This window comes from Gobio gobio (assembly GCF_949357685.1).
Source record: "Gobio gobio genome assembly, chromosome: 5".
Lineage (NCBI taxonomy): Eukaryota > Metazoa > Chordata > Actinopteri > Cypriniformes > Gobionidae > Gobio > Gobio gobio.
This window is the reverse complement of record NC_137101.1, coordinates 1,965,407-1,987,906: the sequence shown is the minus strand read 5'-3', so window position 1 is coordinate 1,987,906 and position 22,500 is coordinate 1,965,407. Positions and strand designations below refer to the sequence as shown.

General features: G+C 35.1%; 1 protein-coding gene across 1 annotated transcript in view; it reads right to left on the bottom strand.

Annotated features, from left to right (window-relative positions):
- Nucleotides 1-22,500, bottom strand: part of LOC307127242 (glutamate receptor ionotropic, kainate 2) — a gene marked incomplete at its 5' end in the record, with an annotated part of 88,198 nt that overhangs the window by 62,568 nt on the left and 3,130 nt on the right. The window contains 2 exons of the mRNA XM_079818363.1: nucleotides 5,168-5,425; nucleotides 9,889-10,056. Of these exons, the coding sequence (XP_079674489.1) occupies nucleotides 5,168-5,425; nucleotides 9,889-10,056 (426 nt within the window). The remainder of the gene's footprint in view (nucleotides 1-5,167; nucleotides 5,426-9,888; nucleotides 10,057-22,500) is intronic.

Here is a 22,500-nt window from a genome sequence, read left to right as displayed (position 1 = left end):
TACACTCATAAGGTCACTCATAAGGTCACTCATAAGGTACACTCATACCGTACACTCATAAGGTACACTCATACCGTACACTCATAAGGTACACTCATAAGGTACACTCATACCGTACACTCATAAGGTACAGTCATAAGGTCACTCATAAGGTACACTCATACCGTACACTCATAAGGTACACTCATACCGTACACTCATAAGGTACACTCATACCGTACACTCATAAGGTACACTCATACCGTACACTCATAAGGTACACTCATAAGGTCACTCATAAGGTACACTCATACCGTACACTCATAAGGTACACTCATAAGGTACACTCATACCGTACACTCATAAGGTACACTCATAAGGTACACTCATAAGGTACACTCATACCGTACACTCATAAGGTACACTCATAAGGTACACTCATACCGTACACTCATAAGGTACACTCATAAGGTCACTCATAAGGTACACTCATACCGTACACTCATACCGTACACTCATAAGGTACACTCATACCGTACACTCATACCGTACACTCATACCGTACACTCATAAGGTACACTCATACCGTACACTCATAAGGTACACTCATACCGTACACTCATACCGTACACTCATAAGGTACACTCATACCGTACACTCATACCGTACACTCATACCGTACACTCATAAGGTACACTCATACCGTACACTCATACCGTACACTCATACCGTACACTCATACCGTACACTCATAAGGTACACTCATACCGTACACTCATACCGTACACTCATAAGGTACACTCATACCGTACACTCATACCGTACACTCATAAGGTACACTCATACCGTACACTCATAAGGTACACTCATACCGTACACTCATAAGGTACACTCATAAGGTCACTCATAAGGTACACTCATAAGGTACACTCATACCGTACACTCATAAGGTACACTCATACCATACACTCATAAGGTCACTCATAAGGTACACTCATACCGTACACTCATACCGTACACTCAAAAGGTACACTCATAAGGTACACTCATAAGGTACACTCATACCGTACACTCATAAGGTACACTCATAAGGTACACTCATACCGTACACTCATACCGTACACTCATAAGGTACACTCATAAGGTCACTCATAAGGTCACTCATAAGGTACACTCATACCGTACACTCATAAGGTACACTCATACCGTACACTCATAAGGTACACTCATACCGTACACTCATAAGGTACAGTCATAAGGTCACTCATAAGGTACACTCATACCGTACACTCATAAGGTACACTCATACCGTACACTCATAAGGTACACTCATACCGTACACTCATAAGGTACACTCAAACCGTACACTCATAAGGTACACTCATAAGGTCACTCATAAGGTACACTCATACCGTACACTCATAAGGTACACTCATAAGGTACACTCATACCGTACACTCATAAGGTACACTCATAAGGTACACTCATAAGGTACACTCATACCGTACACTCATAAGGTACACTCATAAGGTACACTCATACCGTACACTCATAAGGTACACTCATAAGGTCACTCATAAGGTACACTCATACCGTACACTCATACCGTTCACTCATACCGTACACTCAAAAGGTACACTCATAAGATACACTCATAAGGTACACTCATAAGGTACACTCATACCGTACACTCATAAGGTCACTCATAAGGTACACTCATAAGGTCACTCATACCGTACACTCATAAGGTACACTCATAAGGTACACTCATACCGTACACTCATAAGGTACACTCATAAGGTACACTCATACCGTACACTCATAAGGTACACTCATACCGTACACTCATACCGTACACTCATAAGGTACACTCATAAGGTACACTCATACCGTACACTCATAAGGTACACTCATAAGGTACACTCATAAGGTACACTCATACCGTACACTCATAAGGTCACTCATAAGGTACACTCATAAGGTCACTCATACCGTACACTCATAAGGTACACTCATAAGGTACACTCATAAGGTACACTCATAAGGTCACTCATAAGGTCACTCATACCGTACACTCATAAGGTACACTCATAAGGTACACTCATACCGTACACTCATAAGGTACACTCATAAGGTACACTCATACCGTACACTCATAAGGTACACTCATAAGGTACACTCATACCGTACACTCATAAGGTCACTCATAAGGTACACTCATAAGGTCACTCATACCGTACACTCATAAGGTACACTCATAAGGTACACTCATACCGTACACTCATAAGGTACACTCATAAGGTACACTCATACCGTACACTCATACCGTACACTCATAAGGTACACTCATAAGGTACACTCATACCGTACACTCATAAGGTACACTCATAAGGTACACTCATACCGTACACTCATAAGGTCACTCATAAGGTACACTCATAAGGTCACTCATAAGGTACACTTATAAGGTACACTCATACCGTACACTCATAAGGTCACTCATAAGGTACACTCATAAGGTCACTCATACCGTACACTCATAAGGTCACTCATAAGGTACACTCATAAGGTCACTCATAAGGTACACTTATAAAGTACACTCATAAGGTACACTCATAAGGTACACTCATAAGGTACACTCATACCGTACACTCATAAGGTACACTCATAAGGTACACTCATAAGGTACACTCATAAGGTCACTCATAAGGTACACTCATAAGGTCACTCATAAGGTACACTCATAAGGTCACTCATAAGGTCACTCATAAGGTACACTCATAAGGTCACTCATAAGGTACACTCATAAGGTACACTCATAAGGTACACTCATACCGTACACTCATAAGGTACACTCATAAGGTACACTCATAAGGTCACTCATAAGGTCACTCATACCGTACACTCATAAGGTACACTCATAAGGTACACTCATAAGGTACACTCATACCGTACACTCATAAGGTACACTCATAAGGTACACTCATACCGTACACTCATAAGGTCACTCATAAGGTCACTCATAAGGTACACTCATAAGGTACACTCATAAGGTACACTCATACCGTACACTCATAAGGTACACTCATAAGGTACACTCATACCGTACACTCATAAGGTACACTCATAAGGTACACTCATACCGTACACTCATAAGGTACACTCATACCGTACACTCATAAGGTACACTCATAAGGTACACTCATAAGGTCACTCATAAGGTACACTCATAAGGTACACTCATAAGGTACACTCATAAGGTACACTCATAAGGTACACTCATAAGGTCACTCATAAGGTACACTCATAAGGTACACTCATAAGGTACACTCATAAGGTCACTCATAAGGTACACTCATAAGGTACACTCATAAGGTACACTCATACCGTACACTCATAAGGTACACTCATACCGTACACTCATAAGGTACACTCATAAGGTACACTCATAAGGTCACTCATAAGGTACACTCATAAGGTACACTCATAAGGTACACTCATAAGGTCACTCATAAGGTACACTCATAAGGTACACTCATAAGGTACACTCATAAGGTACACTCATACCGTACACTCATAAGGTACACTCATACCGTACACTCATAAGGTACACTCATAAGGTACACTCATAAGGTCACTCATAAGGTACACTCATAAGGTACACTCATAAGGTACACTCATAAGGTACACTCATAAGGTACACTCATAAGGTACACTCATAAGGTCACTCATAAGGTACACTCATAAGGTACACTCATAAGGTACACTCATAAGGTCACTCATAAGGTACACTCATAAGGTACACTCATAAGGTACACTCATAAGGTACACTCATAAGGTACACTCATACCGTACACTCATAAGGTACACTCATAAGGTACACTCATACCGTACACTCATAAGGTACACTCATAAGGTACACTCATACCGTACACTCATAAGGTACACTCATACCGTACACTCATAAGGTACACTCATAAGGTACACTCATAAGGTCACTCATAAGGTCACTCATAAGGTACACTCATAAGGTACACTCATAAGGTACACTCATACCGTACACTCATAAGGTACACTCATAAGGTACACTCATACCGTACACTCATAAGGTACACTCATACCGTACACTCATAAGGTCACTCATAAGGTACACTCATAAGGTCACTCATAAGGTACACTCATAAGGTACACTCATACCGTACACTCATAAGGTACACTCATAAGGTACACTCATACCGTACACTCATAAGGTACACTCATAAGGTCACTCATACCGTACACTCATAAGGTACACTCATAAGGTACACTCATAAGGTCACTCATAAGGTACACTCATAAGGTCACTCATACCGTACACTCATAAGGTACACTCATAAGGTACACTCATAAGGTACACTCATACCGTACACTCATAAGGTACACTCATAAGGTACACTCATACCGTACACTCATAAGGTCACTCATAAGGTCACTCATAAGGTACACTCATAAGGTACACTCATAAGGTACACTCATACCGTACACTCATAAGGTACACTCATAAGGTACACTCATACCGTACACTCATAAGGTACACTCATAAGGTACACTCATACCGTACACTCATAAGGTACACTCATAAGGTACACTCATACCGTACACTCATAAGGTCACTCATAAGGTACACTCATAAGGTCACTCATAAGGTACACTCATAAGGTACACTCATACCGTACACTCATAAGGTACACTCATAAGGTACACTCATACCGTACACTCATAAGGTACACTCATAAGGTACACTCATACCGTACACTCATAAGGTACACTCATAAGGTACACTCATACCGTACACTCATAAGGTCACTCATAAGGTACACTCATAAGGTACACTCATACCGTACACTCATAAGGTACACTCATAAGGTACACTCATAAGGTACACTCATAAGGTACACTTATTGATTTTTTAATAGATTTTTTGTCTGCAAAAGTAATTTTAACGGTCTTCTTGAGTGAAAATTATATTTTTAAAAGTATAAATAATCCAAAATAATTTACCCAAAGCTGGATTTAAAATATTTGTAAAATATATTATTAATATATATAAAAAAAATCATATTTATATCTGGACGAATGCAGAATAGTTTTCACGAACTATGCTTAAAGCGTAGTGTGCAGTGAGGTCGTGTGATTGGCTGATGCTCACCGGTGCTGTCGTCATACACCACTGTGACCGTCCTCCAGCGGAAGAAGTGCACCAGGTCCAGGATGGCCCGGCTGAGCGAGCAGAAGTCCGGATACAGACTGACGTAATACGAGTCTCTGTTATCCGACACCTGATGCTTCCAGCGGGTCTGAATGTGAGGCACGCCCAGAGCGTTGGAGATCGACTGCACCGCATTGGCTGACGAGCTGTGGGAGGGGCCAAAGATCGCTGCCACGCCCAGGGAGAGCTGCTCGCAGGCTGGTGATTGGACAGCAGAAAAGAACACAGGACCAATCAAACGCTGCTCAGCAGGAAATATTTACATTCTTGATTCTTATTTAGAGTTGTAAACATTCTTGATTTCTTATTTACAAATATTTACATTTTATTCGCAAAATATTGACGTTATACACTCTAAAAAAAAAAGGTTCTATATTGCACCAAAAATAGTTCTTGGCTCGTAATCATAGGGGAACCTTTTTTAGTGCTATATAGCACCAATTTTGGTGCTTCAGTGGTTCTTCAGCGGTTCTTCAAAGGTTCTTCAGCGGTTCTTCAGAGGTTCTTCACCGGTTCTTTGACTAAGGTGCTATATAGCACCTCTGAAGAACCGCTGAAGAACCACTGAAGCACCAAAATTGGTGCTATATAGCACTAAAAAAGGTTCCCCTATGATTACGAGCCTTTTTTTAGAGTGTATATGTGATTTCTTATTTGCAAATATTTAGATTCTGATTATTATTTACAAATATTTACCAATATTTCGATTCTGGGTTATTATAATTTACAAAAATGAATATGATTTGATTTTAAATTTTGGGGTTATTTACAAACATTTACATTTTATTTACAAATATTTGCATGATTTGATTTTTATTTTATATTTTGGGGTTTATATACAAATATTAACATTTTATTTTTATTTATAATTATTTACATTTATTTACAAACATTTACATTCTTGATTATTATTGACAAAATATTTACATTTTATGTAAACATATTTACATCCTTGGATATTATTATTTACAAATATTTACATGATTCGATTTTTACATTTTGGGGTATATTTACAAATTTTTACATTTTATTTATAATTATTTACATTTTATGTACAAATATTTATATTTTATGTACAAATATTTATATTTTATGTACAAATAAATGATTGATTATGTTTTACATTTTAGGGTTTATTTACAAATATTTATATTTTATTTACATTCTTGGTTATTATTATTTATAAAAATTTACATGATTTGATATTTTTACATTTTGGGGTTTATGTAGAAATATTTACATTTTATGTAGAAATATTTACATTTTATGTAGAAATATTTACCTTTTATTTACAAATATTTACATGATTGATTATGTTTTACATTTTGTGGTTTATTTACCAATATTTACATTTTATGTACAAATATTTACATTCTTGGATATAATTATTTACAAATATGTACATCATTTTATTTTTTATTTGGGGGTTTATTTACAAATATTTACATTTTATTTGTATTTATAATTATTAAAATTTTATGTACAAATATTTAAATTTTATGTACAAATATTTACCTTTTATATACAAATATTTACATGATTGATTATGTTTTACATTTTGGGGTTTATTTACCAATATTTACATTTTATTTACAAATATTTACATTCTTGGTTATTATTTGCAGTTTTATTCATAATTATTTACATTTACAAATAATAAGATCCGTGATTATTGTTTACATTTTGGGGTTTATTTACAAATATATATATTTAATGTAAATAATTGCATTCTTGTGCAGTGGTTACAGTAAACACACACATTTTCTTTAGGTCTTGCAGCTTAATTTAAGTTTAGAGCCACTGAATGTGTTTTATTATCTAGATAAAGCAGAACTTTCTGAGTTCTTCCTCTGAGAGTGTGACAGTTTTTAATCAGATTCTTGATTATTATTTACATTTTGGGGTTTATTTACAAAATATTTACATTATTATTTACAAATATTTACATGATTAGATTTTGTAGTTTATTTACAAATATTTGCATTTTATTTATAATTATTTACATTTTATGTACAAATACATTATTTGTTATGTTTTACATTTTAGGGTTTATTTACAAATATTTACATTTTATTTACAAATATTTACATTCTTTGATATTAATATTTACAAATATTTGCATGATTTGATAATTTTTACATTTGGTTTTTTTTTACAAATATTTACCTTTTATTTACAAATTTTTACATGATTGTTTATGGTTTACATTTTGGGGTTTATTTACAAAATATTTACATTATTATTTACAAATATTTACATGATTAGATTTTGGAGTTTATTTACAAATATTTGCATTTCATTTATAATTATTTACATTTTATGTACAAATACATTATTTGTTATGTTTTACATTTTAGGGTTTATTTACAAATATTTACATTTTATTTACAAATATTTACATTCTTGGATATCAATATTTACAAATATTTGCATGATTTGATCATTTTTACATTTGTTTTTTTTTTTTTACAAATATTTACCTTTTATTTACAAATTTTTACATGATTGTTTATGTTTTACATTTTGGGGTTTATTTACAAATATTTACATTTTATTTACAAATATTTACATTCTTGATTATTATTTACATTTTATTCATGATTATTTACATTTTTGTTTTTATTTACAAATAATCAGATTCTTGATTATTATTTACATTTTGGGGTTTATTTACAAATATATATATATTTTTTATATATAAATAATTGCATTCTTGTGTAGTGGTTACAGTATATTTGTTTTTTAGGTCTTGCATCTAGATAAAGCAGAACTTTCTGAGCTCTTCCTCTGAGAGTGTGACAGTGTACTTCAGCCTCGACTCGTGTTGTGTTTGTGTTTGGAGCGAGTAAAGGAGGATGGATTCATATGTCCGGACGCTTCTCTGTCCATTAGATTTCTATGTTAGAAACGCAGCAGTCGAGGTCACTAATGCACATATTCCAACGAGCCGCATCTCTTTGTCCATTTCATCCCAGTCTCCGTTTTAAAGCGGGATGTTCTCTGACAGCAGAAGCGCCGCACATGCCATTTCTCTAAATTGAGCCCAATTTCACTTCCCATTCTATTTCCCACCTATGTCACAGCTATGGGACTCTTTTGGGGACTCAGAGAAATGTACCTCTCTGATATACTTTTCTTTCTTTATAGAATAGAATAAAGTCACTTCTGTGCTAAATGTAGTATCAGCATGTTTTGGAGAAGTGCTTTGTTGATAGTTAGTTAAGATGTTCCGACCTTGATGGAAACTGCTATTCTGTGGAGCTTTGTGTGTGCGTCTCATGATTCTGTGCAGATCCAGTATTGGAGATGGTCCTTTCGGCAGACGATTCTAGACTTGAAGGCGTCTTTTCTGTGACCTCCGAGGTCACTAGGGACTAATCTGGGCCTGGGCGACATCAAGTCTACGCATTTTTAGAGATATATGCTCCTATCTGTCTACGTGTGGAAAGTTGCTTACATTGCATGTTGTTAGAACCAATCAGAATCATTCCACATGGCAGTAATGACGTGTCTAGACCTTGAAAACAGTATAACTGTTCAGAAAATTGTATGTACGTTAGACGGAGGCGGGGAGACTGTTAGAGGGAGCGCGGCCTACGAACTCCTCTTGAGCTGGCTTCTGCTGATGAAACTGCAAACTATTCCTCAGTAAAATTTTCTTTAATTAATCTGACTCCTGGTCTTCATTTTTCACAACTGGTCCTGGGTCCTAAGCTGTTACCCCAACAGTTCACTCTCAAGACCCTTAAAAGACACTAAAGACGTCGTTACAAAGTCCATCTCACTACAGCGGCTCTACAATAACTTTATGAATCGGCGACAATAGTTTTTGTGTGCAAAAAAACCCTAAATAACGACTTATATAGTGATGACGATTTCAAAACACGGCCTCATGAAGCTTCGAAGCGTTATGAATCAGTGAGTCGATTCATGATTCGGATCGCGTGTCAAACCGCCAAACTGCTGAATCGACTCACTGATTCATAGCGCTCTGAACCGCTGAATCGACTCACTGATTCATAACGCTCTGAACCGCTGAATCGACTCTCTGATTCATAACGCTCTGAACCGCTGAATCGACTCACTGATTCATAACGCACTGAACCGCTGAATCGACTCACTGATTCATAACGCTCTGAACCGCTGAATCGACTCACTGATTCATAACGCTCTGAACCGCTGAAACGACTCACTGATTCATAACGCTCTGAACCGCTGAATCGACTCACTGATTCATAACGTTTCGAAGCTTCATGAGGCTGTGTTTTGAAATCGTCATCACTATATAAGTCGTTATTTAGGGTTTTTTTGCGCACAAAAACTATTCTCGTCGCTTCATAAAGTTATTGTAGAACCGCTGTAGTGAGATGGACTTTGTAACTTTAGTCTTTAGTGTCTTTTAAGGGTCTTGAGAGTGAACTGTGCATTGAGCCAATGGAGGCCTTTCAGAGCATCAGATTTACACTAAAATATCTTCATTTGTGTCTGAAGATGAACGGAGGTCTGACGGGTGTCCAACCACATGAGGGTGAGGAATTAATGACAGAATTTTCATTTTTGGGTGAACTAACCCTTTAACATTACAAATGAGGCCGGAAATATAGGCCAGCGAGCGGAGGATAAAAGAGCCAGAACTGGAGCGGTTAAAGGGAACTCCGCACCTTTCCTGGACGCCTCGAAACTGTCGAAGACGTTGATTCTCTGGATGTCGTAGGTCAGGGTGGTGTTGGGCAGAAGTGTCCGGTTCCTGTTGATGGTGTTCAGGGCGAATTTAAAGGCCAGTTCTTCTGGTCCGGACGGGCCGCTCTCTATCGACTCAAAGATCCCACCTGCAGACAGACAGACGGAGAGACAGACAGCACTCAAAAAAAATATTTGTTGAATTTACTTTAAAAAGTTGCGTCAAGTGGTTCCACACAACTATATTGAGTCAATTTAGTTATACGAACAAAATAAAGTCAAGTAAAGCTGACAACATTTCTTTAAGTCAATACAAACCATTTGAATTTGTCACTGTTACATAATATTTATATGTGCAGATTACTTAATAATGTTATGTTCAATTTATAAAAGTTTATTATGTTATGTGAAAACTAGGGCTGTCAAAAGATTAATCGCGATTAATCGCATCCAAAATAAAAGTTTGTGTTTACATAATATATGTGTGTGTACTCTGTTAATTATTATTTATATATAAATACACACACAAGCACGTATATATTTAAGAAAAAAATATTATTTTTATATATAAAACATTTATATTTATATTAGGGCTGTCAAAAGATTAATCGCGATTAATCGCATCCAAAATAAAAGTTTGTGTTTACATAATATATGTGTGTACTCTGTTAATTATTATTTATATATAAATATACACACATTCATGTATATATTTAAGGAATATTTGCATGTATATACTTAATTTATATAATCTATAATATATATAAATATAAATGTTTTATATATAAAAATAATATTTTTTTCTTAAATATATACATGCTTGTGTGTGTCTTTATATATAAATAATAATTAACAGAGTACACACACATATATTATGTAAACACAAACTTTTATTTTGGATGCGATTAATCGCGATTAATCTTTTGACAGCCCTAAAAATAACACTTTAATCGCTAAATTTACTCTCCTAATGCAGTCCCTTGCAAAGCATGCTGGGAACTACAGATCCACTGGCCAGTTTGTTTGTTTCACTCAGCGATGTTAAGTTGACCGAACAAACACTTATTAAGTAAAGCTGACAATATTCATTTTTAGTAGAAACAACTCAGTAAATCGAAGTACATTTAGTTACATGAGTTTTTTGAGTGATGTGAACAAGGATGAGTTGAGCGACTAACAACAGTGAAAGCTCACTTTTTTGAGTGAGGCTTCACCTTCACGCGTCTCGCTTACACACACACACACACACACACACACACACACACACACACACACACACATCTGGACACCACAACGCCCAATTAATGAGGAGCTCCCAGAGCGCCAGCTCCACATCTGGGCCGCCACTCTTATATTCTGATCAATATTATCAATTAGCTTTATATTTTTAGATATAAGAAAACTTAAGAAAAACTCACAGGAGATCAAATTATTAATATGAATTATTTTACATTCACTTGTCTAAGGTTTTGAAACGTGTTTGAAACATAGTGTGATTTTATTCTTTTACAGCAAAAAAACTGAAAATATAAATAAACATCAAATATAGCTAAAATATATTAATTGAATTAATTAATCTAAAATTTAATTCAATTAAATATAATAAAGTAAAATAAAACCAAACTAAAAAAATTCTATGAATTAATTAAAATAATTAATTAATTATAAAATAATAAATAACATAAATTAAAATTAATAATAACATAAAATGATACAAATTAAAATAAAGAATTTAAAACATATAAACAAACAAACAAATAAATAAATAAATAAATAAATTGTCCTTTTGCATTAGGGGGGAAATCATATGCTGACACAAAATGTGAGATAGGTATAAAAATAAAAAATAATAATAAAAAACAACATTTTAATAAAAATATATATATAATTTAAAAAAAATAATAATAAAATTAAAGAATTTAAAATAAAACAAACAAACACCCACACAAATAAAATTTAAAATTCAATACAATTTAAAAAAAAATCAATAATAATAAAATAAAAATTCAATAAATAATAATAATTAATTAATTTATTATTAATAAATAACAAATTAAAATTAATAATACAATTAAATGATAAAATTAAAATAAAGCATTTTAAATAAATAAATAAGTAAATAAATAAATAAATAAAATGTCCTTTTCCATTATGGGGAAAATCATATGATGACACAAAATGTGAGATAGGTATAAAAATGTAAAAAAAAAAAAATGAAATAAAAGAAAATAACAATTATAAAAGAAAAGAAAAAATGAAATAAAATAAAATAATACAGTTGAAGTATTTCACATAAAACAAACAAACACACAAAAATAAATAAATAAATACAATTAAAAATTAAATAAAATTTTAAATGAAAAAAATGTAAATTATAAAAAAAATGAATTGATAAATTGTAATTTTCCATTAAGATTAAAATCATGTGGTGACACAAAATGTGAGATAGATAAATATTATTATTTTTGGTCGTTAAAATAAGTCAATAATTGATGATATCATATTATTAAATGATGACCCTGTTTTCTGCAGAGCTGCTTTAGTTGAACTGAATCCACACTGAAGCTGATAATGACTGTAATTACATCTGAGTCTGTGTTTGTGTCATATTTGATGATCTGTTATTGTCCTGGGAATAATCCGTGCTGGATAAATAAAGCTGACTCTGGATGTAAAATACATAAAGCGTCTGATCTGGACGTGACGGACTGAGATCGGCCACGAGGCTGTGAGTTATTGTGGAAATGAGTTATGCGATGAGTTAGGAACACACACACACACACACACACACACATGGATAATGAAGAGGATAAGTGTGTTTCTGCTCTCTGTCAGTCTGAGTGGATCATTATCCTCTCCTGCTGAATCTGAGCTGTTAATGTGTGAACGTGAGATCTCACGCCGCTCGTGAGAAACACTCAAATACTGTTGCTTTCATTACAACGTCTGTTCTGCTCATTTATTTGATCATAAATACAGTAAAAATAGTGAAATATTATTATAATGTAAATAAGATGTTCTCTGTGTGAATATATAGTAAAGTGCAATTTATATCCTGTGATCAAAGCTGAATTTATCACCATTACTCCAGACTTCAGAGTCACATGATCCTTCACTATAATCATCATCAATCAGGATTCTTTGATGAATAGAAAGTTTGAGGATTTTTTTATAAAAAAATAAAATAAAAATAAAATAAAATAATAATAATAATAATAAAAAATTTTTTTTTTTAAATATATATATAAATATATTAAATAAAAAATGAAATAAAAAATATTAAATTTAAGTAAAAAATACAATGAAAAATATTAAAATATAATAAATATTTTAAATTAAAAAATAAAATAAAATACAAATAAAATAACATTTAAATAAAAAAATACAATTAAAAATATTAAACTAAAACAAAAATAAAACAAAAAATGAAATAAAAAATAGATTCAAATATAAATATATATAAAAACAAATAAAAATAAACTGAAATATTAATAAAAAATACAATTAAAAATATTGAACTAAAATAAAAAAATATATTAAATTAAAAAATTAAATTAAATGAAATTAAAATATATTAAATTAAAATAAAAAATACAATTAAAAATATTAAACTAAAATAAAAATGAAATAAAATAAAAAATAGATTAATTTAAAATAAAAAATACAATTAATATATATATATATATATATATATATATATATATATATATATATATATATATATATATATATATATACAAAAATAATAAATATATAAATTAAAATCAGCAAATGTAATTTTGTGTATAAATCTAAAACAAATTTTGTGTATGTTTGTAGTTAGTTCACTCGTTTACACCCGTGCTTATACAAAAGTTAAGATTTATGATTACATTTATGATTATTATCAGTGTTGAAAACAGTCGTGATACATTTTATTTCTCAGGATTCTCTGATTAATAGAAAGTTACATACTTTTGCAAGATTATAGCTGTCACTTTTGATCAGTTTAATACTAAATAAAAGTATGAATTTCCCCAAACTTGACAAAAGTACAGAAAATCAGTTTTCAACACTGATAATAATCATAAATGTTCATCATGAGAATGATCAGTGAAGGGTCATGTGACACTGAAGACTGCTGATAATTTCAGCTTTGATCACATGATATAAATTACACTTTACTATATATTCACATAGAGAACATCTGATCTGCATTACAATAATATTTCACTATTTTTACTGTATTTTTGATCAAATAAACGCAGTTTTAGTGAGTAGACGAGATGCTTTTCTTTCAAAAACACGCCAGTGTACATCCACTAAAACACCAGCAGATTCAGAGATGATGACGAAGATGATTTCTGCCGCCATATTCTGTATAAATATCAAAAGCCTGCACAGAAAGACTCTCTCTCTGTGTAATTATGATAACGCTGGTATGCGACTGCAGTCTTTGTGGTGCTTCCCTCAGTTGTGCCGTGAGCTGGAGATGTTATCCTGCAAAGGTAGAATGTCAAGCCTTTGCTCGGGGGGGGAAGCGTGGCTTTCATTGGGCTCAAAGCTGCAGCTCTCAGATCAGTTTTCAGAGGATATTCTTCATCTGCACTTACTCCTCAGATTCACACTGCAGAGAGCCGAGCACATCTGAGCCTCTTTCACAGAGGCTTTTAGGGGCGTCGCCGATTCTAAGGGCCCACGCACTTTCGGGGCCCCCAGAGATCGGCTTTATTAGTAGTATACACTGTAAACAAAATCCCAGTAAAATGTACAGTAAGAAACCAGCAGCTAGAACTTTACCGTAAAAAATACGGTAGCAACAGATTTTACGGATTTAAGTTAAATTTACAGTAAATAACCGTATTTCGTAAACTGAAATATTGTTAAATTACCAACCTGTTGAAATATTAATATCTGTTATGCGCCTTTGATCTACACTCACCTAAAGGATTATTAGGAACACCACTAATACTGTGTTTGACCCTCTTTCGCCTTCATTCTACATGGCATTGATTCAACAAGGAGCTGAAAGCATTCTTTAGAAATGTTGGCTTATATTGATAGGAGAGCATCTGCAGTTGATGGAGATTTGTGGGATGCACATCCAGGGCACGAAGCTCCAGTTCCACCACATCCCAAAGATGCTCTATTGGGTTGAGATCTGGTGACTGTGGGGGCCATTTTAGTTCAGTGAACTCATTGTCATGTTCAAGAAACCAATTTGAAATGATTGGAGCTTTGTGACGGTGCATTATCCTGCTGGAAGTAGCCATCAGAGGATGGGGACATGGTGCTCATAAAGGGATGGACATGGTCAGAAACAATGCTCAGGTAGGCCGTGGCATTTAAACCATGCCCAATTGGCACTAAGAGGCCTAAAGTGTGCCAAGAAAACATCCCCCACACCATTACACCACCACCACCAGCCTGCACAGTGGAAACAAGGCATGATGGATCCATGTTCTCATTCTGTTTACACCAAATTCTGACTCTACCATCTTACACAAGGTTTGAGTGTGTGTTCCTGATTAAACGAGGTTTATTCCAGGTCTTGTCCTGAAAGAGCAGTTGGTGTGACACAGATAAGGCCCTTCCTCATTACATCTCAACATCCTCTCGTTTGTGAGAGTATTTGCTGTAAAGAGGCGTTGAAACGTGATGTACACATAAAACTGACTCGATTTGACATGTGAAGCCAATAAACGCCAACATGCAGTGACACACGTCTGTAAAAGCACCATTTCATTCTGCCGTCATGTCACTTACAGCGGGAGCATCATACATCATTCCATTAGTTGGAATCGTATGTAGTGTAAGTAGTGTGTATGTTGTATGTGGTATGTAGTATGTAGTGTAAATAGTGTGTATGTAGTATGTTGTATGTAGTGTAAGTAGTGTGTATGTAGTATGTGGTATGTTGTATGTAGTGTAAGTAGTGTGTATGTAGTATGTGGTATGTAGTATGTAGTGTAAGTAGTGTGTATGTAGTATGTGGTATGTTGTATGTAGTGTAAGTAGTGTGTATGTAGTATGTGGTATGTTGTATGTAGTGTAAGTAGTGTGTATGTAGTATGTGGTATGTAGTGTAAGTAGTGTGTATGTTGTATGTAGTGTAAGTAGTGTGTATGTTGTTTGTGGTATGTTGTATGTAGTGTAAGTAGTGTGTATGTTGTATGTGGTATGTTGTATATAGTGTAAGTAGTGTGTATGTTGTATGTGGTATGTTGTATGTAGTGTAAGTAGTGTGTATGTAGTATGTAGTGTAAGTAGTGTGTGTGTTGTATGTGGTATGCAGTATGTAGTGTAAGTAGTGTGTATGTAGCATGTGGTATGTTGTATGTAGTGTAAGTAGTGTGTATGTTGTTTGTGGTATGTTGTATGTAGTGTAAGTAGTGTGTATGTTGTATGTGGTATGTTGTATATAGTGTAAGTAGTGTGTATGTTGTATGTGGTATGTTGTATGTAGTGTAAGTAGTGTGTATGTTGTATGTGGTATGTTGTATGTAGTGTAAGTAGTGTGTATGTTGTATGTGGTATGTTGTATGTAGTGTAAGTAGTGTGTATGTTGTATGTGGTATGTAGTATGTAGTGTAAATAGTGTGTATGTAGTATGTGGTATGTTGTATGTAGTGTAAGTAGTGTGTATGTTGTATGTGGTATGTTGTATGTAGTGTAAGTAGTGTGTATGTTGTATGTGGTATGTTGTATGTAGTGTAAGTAGTGTGTATGTAGTGTACGTAGTGTGTATGTTGTATGTGGTATGCAGTATGTAGTGTAAGTAGTGTGTATGTTGTATGTGGTATGTAGTATGTAGTGTAAGTAGTGTGTATGTTGTATGTGGTATGTAGTATGTAGTGTAAATAGTGTGTATGTAGTATGTGGTATGTTGTATGTAGTGTAAGTAGTGTGTATGTTGTATGTGGTATGTTGTATGTAGTGTAAGTAGTGTGTATGTAGTATGTGGTATGTAGTATGTAGTGTAAGTAGTGTGTATGTAGTATGTGGTATGTAGTATGTAGTGTAAGTAGTGTGTATGTTGTATGTGGTATGTAGTATGTAGTGTAAATAGTGTGTACGTAGTATGTGGTATGTTGTATGTAGTGTAAGTAGTGTGTATGTTGTATGTGGTATGTTGTATGTAGTGTAAGTAGTGTGTATGTTGTATGTGGTATGTTGTATGTAGTGTAAGTAGTGTGTATGTAGTGTAAGTAGTGTGTATGTAGCATGTGGTATGTAGTATGTAGTGTAAGTAGTGTGTATGTTGTATGTGGTATGTTGTATGTAGTGTAAGTAGTGTGTATGTAGTGTAAGTAGTGTGTATGTAGCATGTGGTATGTAGTATGTAGTGTAAGTAGTGTGTATGTTGTATGTGGTATGTTGTATGTAGTGTAAGTAGTGTGTATGTAGTGTAAGTAGTGTGTATGTAGCATGTGGTATGTAGTATGTAGTGTAAGTAGTGTGTATGTTGTATGTGGTATGTTGTATGTAGTGTAAGTAGTGTGTATGTAGTGTAAGTAGTGTGTATGTAGCATGTGGTATGTACTATGTAGTGTAAGTAGTGTGTATGTAGCATGTGGTATGTAGTATGTAGTGTAAGTAGTGTGTATGTTGTATGTGGTATGTTGTATGTAGTGTAAGTAGTGTGTATGTTGTATGTGGTATGTAGTATGTAGTGTAAGTAGTGTGTATGTTGTATGTGGTATGTTGTATGTAGTGTAAGTAGTGTGTATGTAGTGTAAGTAGTGTGTATGTAGCATGTGGTATGTACTATGTAGTGTAAGTAGTGTGTATGTTGTATGTGGTATGTTGTATGTAGTGTAAGTAGTGTGTATGTTGTATGTGGTCTGTTGTATGTAGTGTAAGTAGTGTGTATGTTGTATGTGGTATGTTGTATGTAGTGTAAGTAGTGTGTATGTTGTATGTGGTATGTTGTATGTAGTGTAAGTAGTGTGTATGTAGTATGTGGTATGTAGTATGTAGTGTAAGTAGTGTGTATGTTGTATGTGGTATGTAGTGTAAATAGTGTGTACGTAGTATGTGGTATGTTGTATGTAGTGTAAGTAGTGTGTATGTTGTATGTGGTATGTTGTATGTAGTGTAAGTAGTGTGTATGTTGTATGTGGTATGTTGTATGTAGTGTAAGTAGTGTGTATGTTGTATGTGGTATGTTGTATGTAGTGTAAGTAGTGTGTATGTTGTATGTGGTATGTTGTATGTAGTGTAAGTAGTGTGTATGTAGCATGTGGTATGTAGTATGTAGTGTAAGTAGTGTGTATGTTGTATGTGGTCTGTTGTATGTAGTGTAAGTAGTGTGTATGTTGTATGTGGTATGTTGTATGTAGTGTAAGTAGTGTGTATGTTGTATGTGGTATGTTGTATGTAGTGTAAGTAGTGTGTATGTAGTATGTAGTAATTTTTGAACATTTTATGAGACATGCATCAAGAGTATGCCAACTAAACTAATCTTTAATCTTTTGAGAAAACTGAAACACACTTTCTAAGTATAGCCATGTGTGCACACACTGTGCCGAGGAACCGTCTTCTTCCATTTCGCTATAAACTGATCAGTGTTCAAAAAATGTTGGGAAACTTCACATGACCCTACATGAGTGATTACTGATAGGCTGTCTAAAAACAAAACTGACTTTCAAAGCTGCAACAGAAACGATTTTCGACTTTGAAAACCTTGATAGAAATGTAGTGGAGTAAAAAGTACGATATTTGTCTTTCAAAAATAAGTTTCCTGAAAAAATAATACTCAAGTAAAGTACAGATACTCAAAAAGTATACTTAAGTACAGTACTCAAGTAAATGTACTTAGTTACTGTCCACCTCTGGCAAAATTGAAATATAACTTCCACAGGTAAAAAGAACTCAGGTTAACACCTTAAAAAAACACCTTAGCAATGCATACACCCTATCGTCATGGCAACACCTTAGCAACCACAGAGAAATATCGTAATAATGCACAACACCAAGAACACATTAGCAACCGCATAGCAACACCCTTGGAACACTCTATCATCATGGCAACACCTTAGCAACCACAGAGCAACGACCTTTCAACATGTCATGGCGATAAACTTGCGCATGTAAACAAAACTCACATTTCCTTCAGAAAATGTACAAATACAAAACACTTAGCAATCTTTAACAAAACCCTTGCAACATCCTACCGTTGTGGCAACTCCTTAGCAACCACAGAGCAACACCGTTGCAACACCCTGTTGTCATGGCGATAAACTTGCACAGGTAAACAGAACTCACATTTCCTCCAGATAAATACAAAAACACCTTAGCAATGCAAAACAACACCACTATATCGTCATGGCAACACCTTAGCAACCACAGAGCAATGCCCTTGCAACACCCTGTTGTCATGGCAATAAACTTGCGCATGTAAACAAAACTCACATTTCCTTCAGAAAATGTACAAATACAAAACACTTAGCAATCTTTAACAAAACCCTTGCAACATCCTACCGTTGTGGCAACTCCTTAGCAACCACAGAGCAACACCGTTGCAACACCCTGTTGTCATGGCGATAAACTTGCACAGGTAAACAGAACTCACATTTCCTCCAGATAAATACAAAAACACCTTAGCAATGCAAAACAACACCACCATATCGTCATGGCAACACCTTAGCAACCACAGAGCAATGCCCTTGCAACACCCTATCATCATGGCAACACCTTAGCAAACACAGAGCAACATCCTTTCAACACCCTGTTGTCATGGCAATAAACTTGCACAGGTAAACAGAACTCTCATTTCCTCCAGAAAATGTACAAATACAAAAAACCTTACAGACACATAACACCCTTGCAACACCCTATCGTCATGACAACACCTTAGCAACCACAGAGAGATGCCCTTGCAGCACCCTGTTGTCATGGCGATAAACTTGCACACGTAAACAGAACTCGCATTTCCTTCAGAAAATGTAAAAATACAATAAAACACCTTAGCAACTGCATAGCAATGCCCTTGCAACACCCTGTCACCATGGCAACACCTTAGCAACTGCATAGGAAATGCCTGTGCAACATCATGCCGTCATGGCTCACAAAAATAACTCACAAATTCATTCAGAAAATTTACAAATACCGTTTAAACAAATGTACTCATTCATTTTCTTGATCATATTCTTTTGAGTCAATAATGAGGTTATGCCTCAGTATTCATAAGTGATGAGTCAAAATGTCTCTGAATTCTTTAAAAGCGGATAAAGTGGATCTGTAAATGTGTCGCGTTGTTTCTGTTTGATTACAGACGGCCAGTGTTTGTCTCCATCACAGTCACTTTACACTGACACACTGTGATGCATTCATAAACCGAGAGAGCGAGTGTGTGTGTGTGTGTGTGTGTGTGTGTGTGTGGTGAATTCCAGATGAGCTCTGACTCAATCTCAAGCTGGACAAGCAGCTAATAATGACTAACACACACACAAAACACAAGAACACAGCACCAACACACAACAAACCACAATATATTATAGCTTGACCTCCAGAACAACCATAAAGTGCACATTTCACTCACACACACGCACACACACACATATATGCACACACACACAAACACACGCACACACACACACACACACACACACAGATGCATGAACGTCACACACTGACCACACACGTTATATCTCACAATTTTTCAGACAAAACCTGTATAGAAGGTGGACTGCAATATTTCACTACGAATACATTTGACTAAAACAGGGAGAACGCGATCCGTCAACACAATTAATCGATCATCCTTTAAAAACGAAGTCATTACAAGGAAAGACGTGTTTATCTACATCAAAAATTCCACAGTGCTGATGGCTTAAAAAATTATTTGCAGCCAAACATCTGTATGATCACAAAAACACAATGCATGTGTGTATAAAGCAACCGCTGAGATTTGCATTAACTCACTCTACAAACCCAAAAAACACCTTAGCAACCGCATAGCAACGCCCTTGCAACAACTTGTCGATATGGTGATAAACTTGCACAGGTAAACAGAACTCACATTTCCTCCAGAAAATGTACAAATACAAAAAAAACTCCTTAGCAACCGCATAGCAATGCCCTTGCAACACCCTGTCATCATGGCAACACCTTAGCAACCACAGAGCAACGCCCTTGCAACACCGTCGTCATGGTGATAAACTTGCACAGGTAAACAGCACTCACATTTCCTCCAGAAAATGTACAAATACAAAAAAAACCTTAGCAACGCATAATAACACCCTGTCATCATGGCAAAACCTTAGCAACCACAGAGCAACGCCCTTACAACAACCTGTCGACATGGTGATAAACTTTCTCAGGTAAACAGAACTCACATTTCCTCCAGAAAATGTACAAATACAAAAAAAACTTAGCAACACATAACAACACCCTGTCATCATGGCAACACCTTAGCAACCACAGAGCAATGCCCTTGCAACACTCTGTCATCATGGTGATAAAAACTAAAGTCAAATTTCTTTCAGAAAATGTACAAATACAAAAAAAACCTTAGCAACACATAAGAAACACCTTGTCATCATGACAACACCATAGCAACGCCCTTGCAACACCCCGTCGTCATGGTGATAAACTTGCACAGGTAAAAAGAACTCACATTTCCTCCAGAAAAATTTAGAAATACAAAAAACACCTTAGCAGCGCATAACAACACCCTGCCATCATGGCAACACCTTAGCAACCACGGAGCAACCCTCTTGCAACACCCTGTCGTCATGGTGATAAACTTGCACAGGTAAAATGAAGTCACATTTCCTCCAGAAAAATGTACAAATACAAAAAAACACCTTAGCAACGCATAAGAACACCCTGTCATCATGGCAAAACCTTAGCAACCACAGAGCAACACTCTTGCAACACTCTGTCGTCATGGTGATAAAAACTGAAGTCACATTTCTTTCAGAAAATGTACAAATACAAAAAAAAACTTAGCAACACTTAAGAAACACCTTGTCATCATGACAACACCATAGCAATGCCCTTGCAACACTCTGTCGTCATGGTGATAAAAACTAAAGTCAAATTTCTTTCAGAAAATGTACAAATACAAAAAAAACCTTAACAACACATAAGAAACACCTTGTCATCATGACAACACCATAGCAACGCCCTTGCAACACCCCGTCGTCATGGTGATAAACTTGCTCAGGTAAAAAGAACTCACATTTCCTCCAGAAAAATTTACAAATACAAAAAACACCTTAGCAGCGCATAACAACACCCTGCCATCATGGCAACACCTTAGCAACCACGGAGCAACCCTCTTGCAACACCCTGTCGTCATGGTGATAAACTTGCACAGGTAAAATGAAGTCACATTTCCTCCAGAAAAATGTACAAATACAAAAAAACACCTTAGCAACGCATAAGAACACCCTGTCATCATGGCAACACCTTAGCAACCACAGAGCAACCACAGAGCAACACTCTTGCAACACTCTGTCGTCATGGTGATAAAAACTGAAGTCACATTTCTTTCAGAAAATGTACAAATGCAAAAAAAAACTTAGCAACACTTAAGAAACACCTTCTCATCATGACAACACCATAGCAACGCCCTTGCAACACCCCGTCGTCATGGTGATAAACTT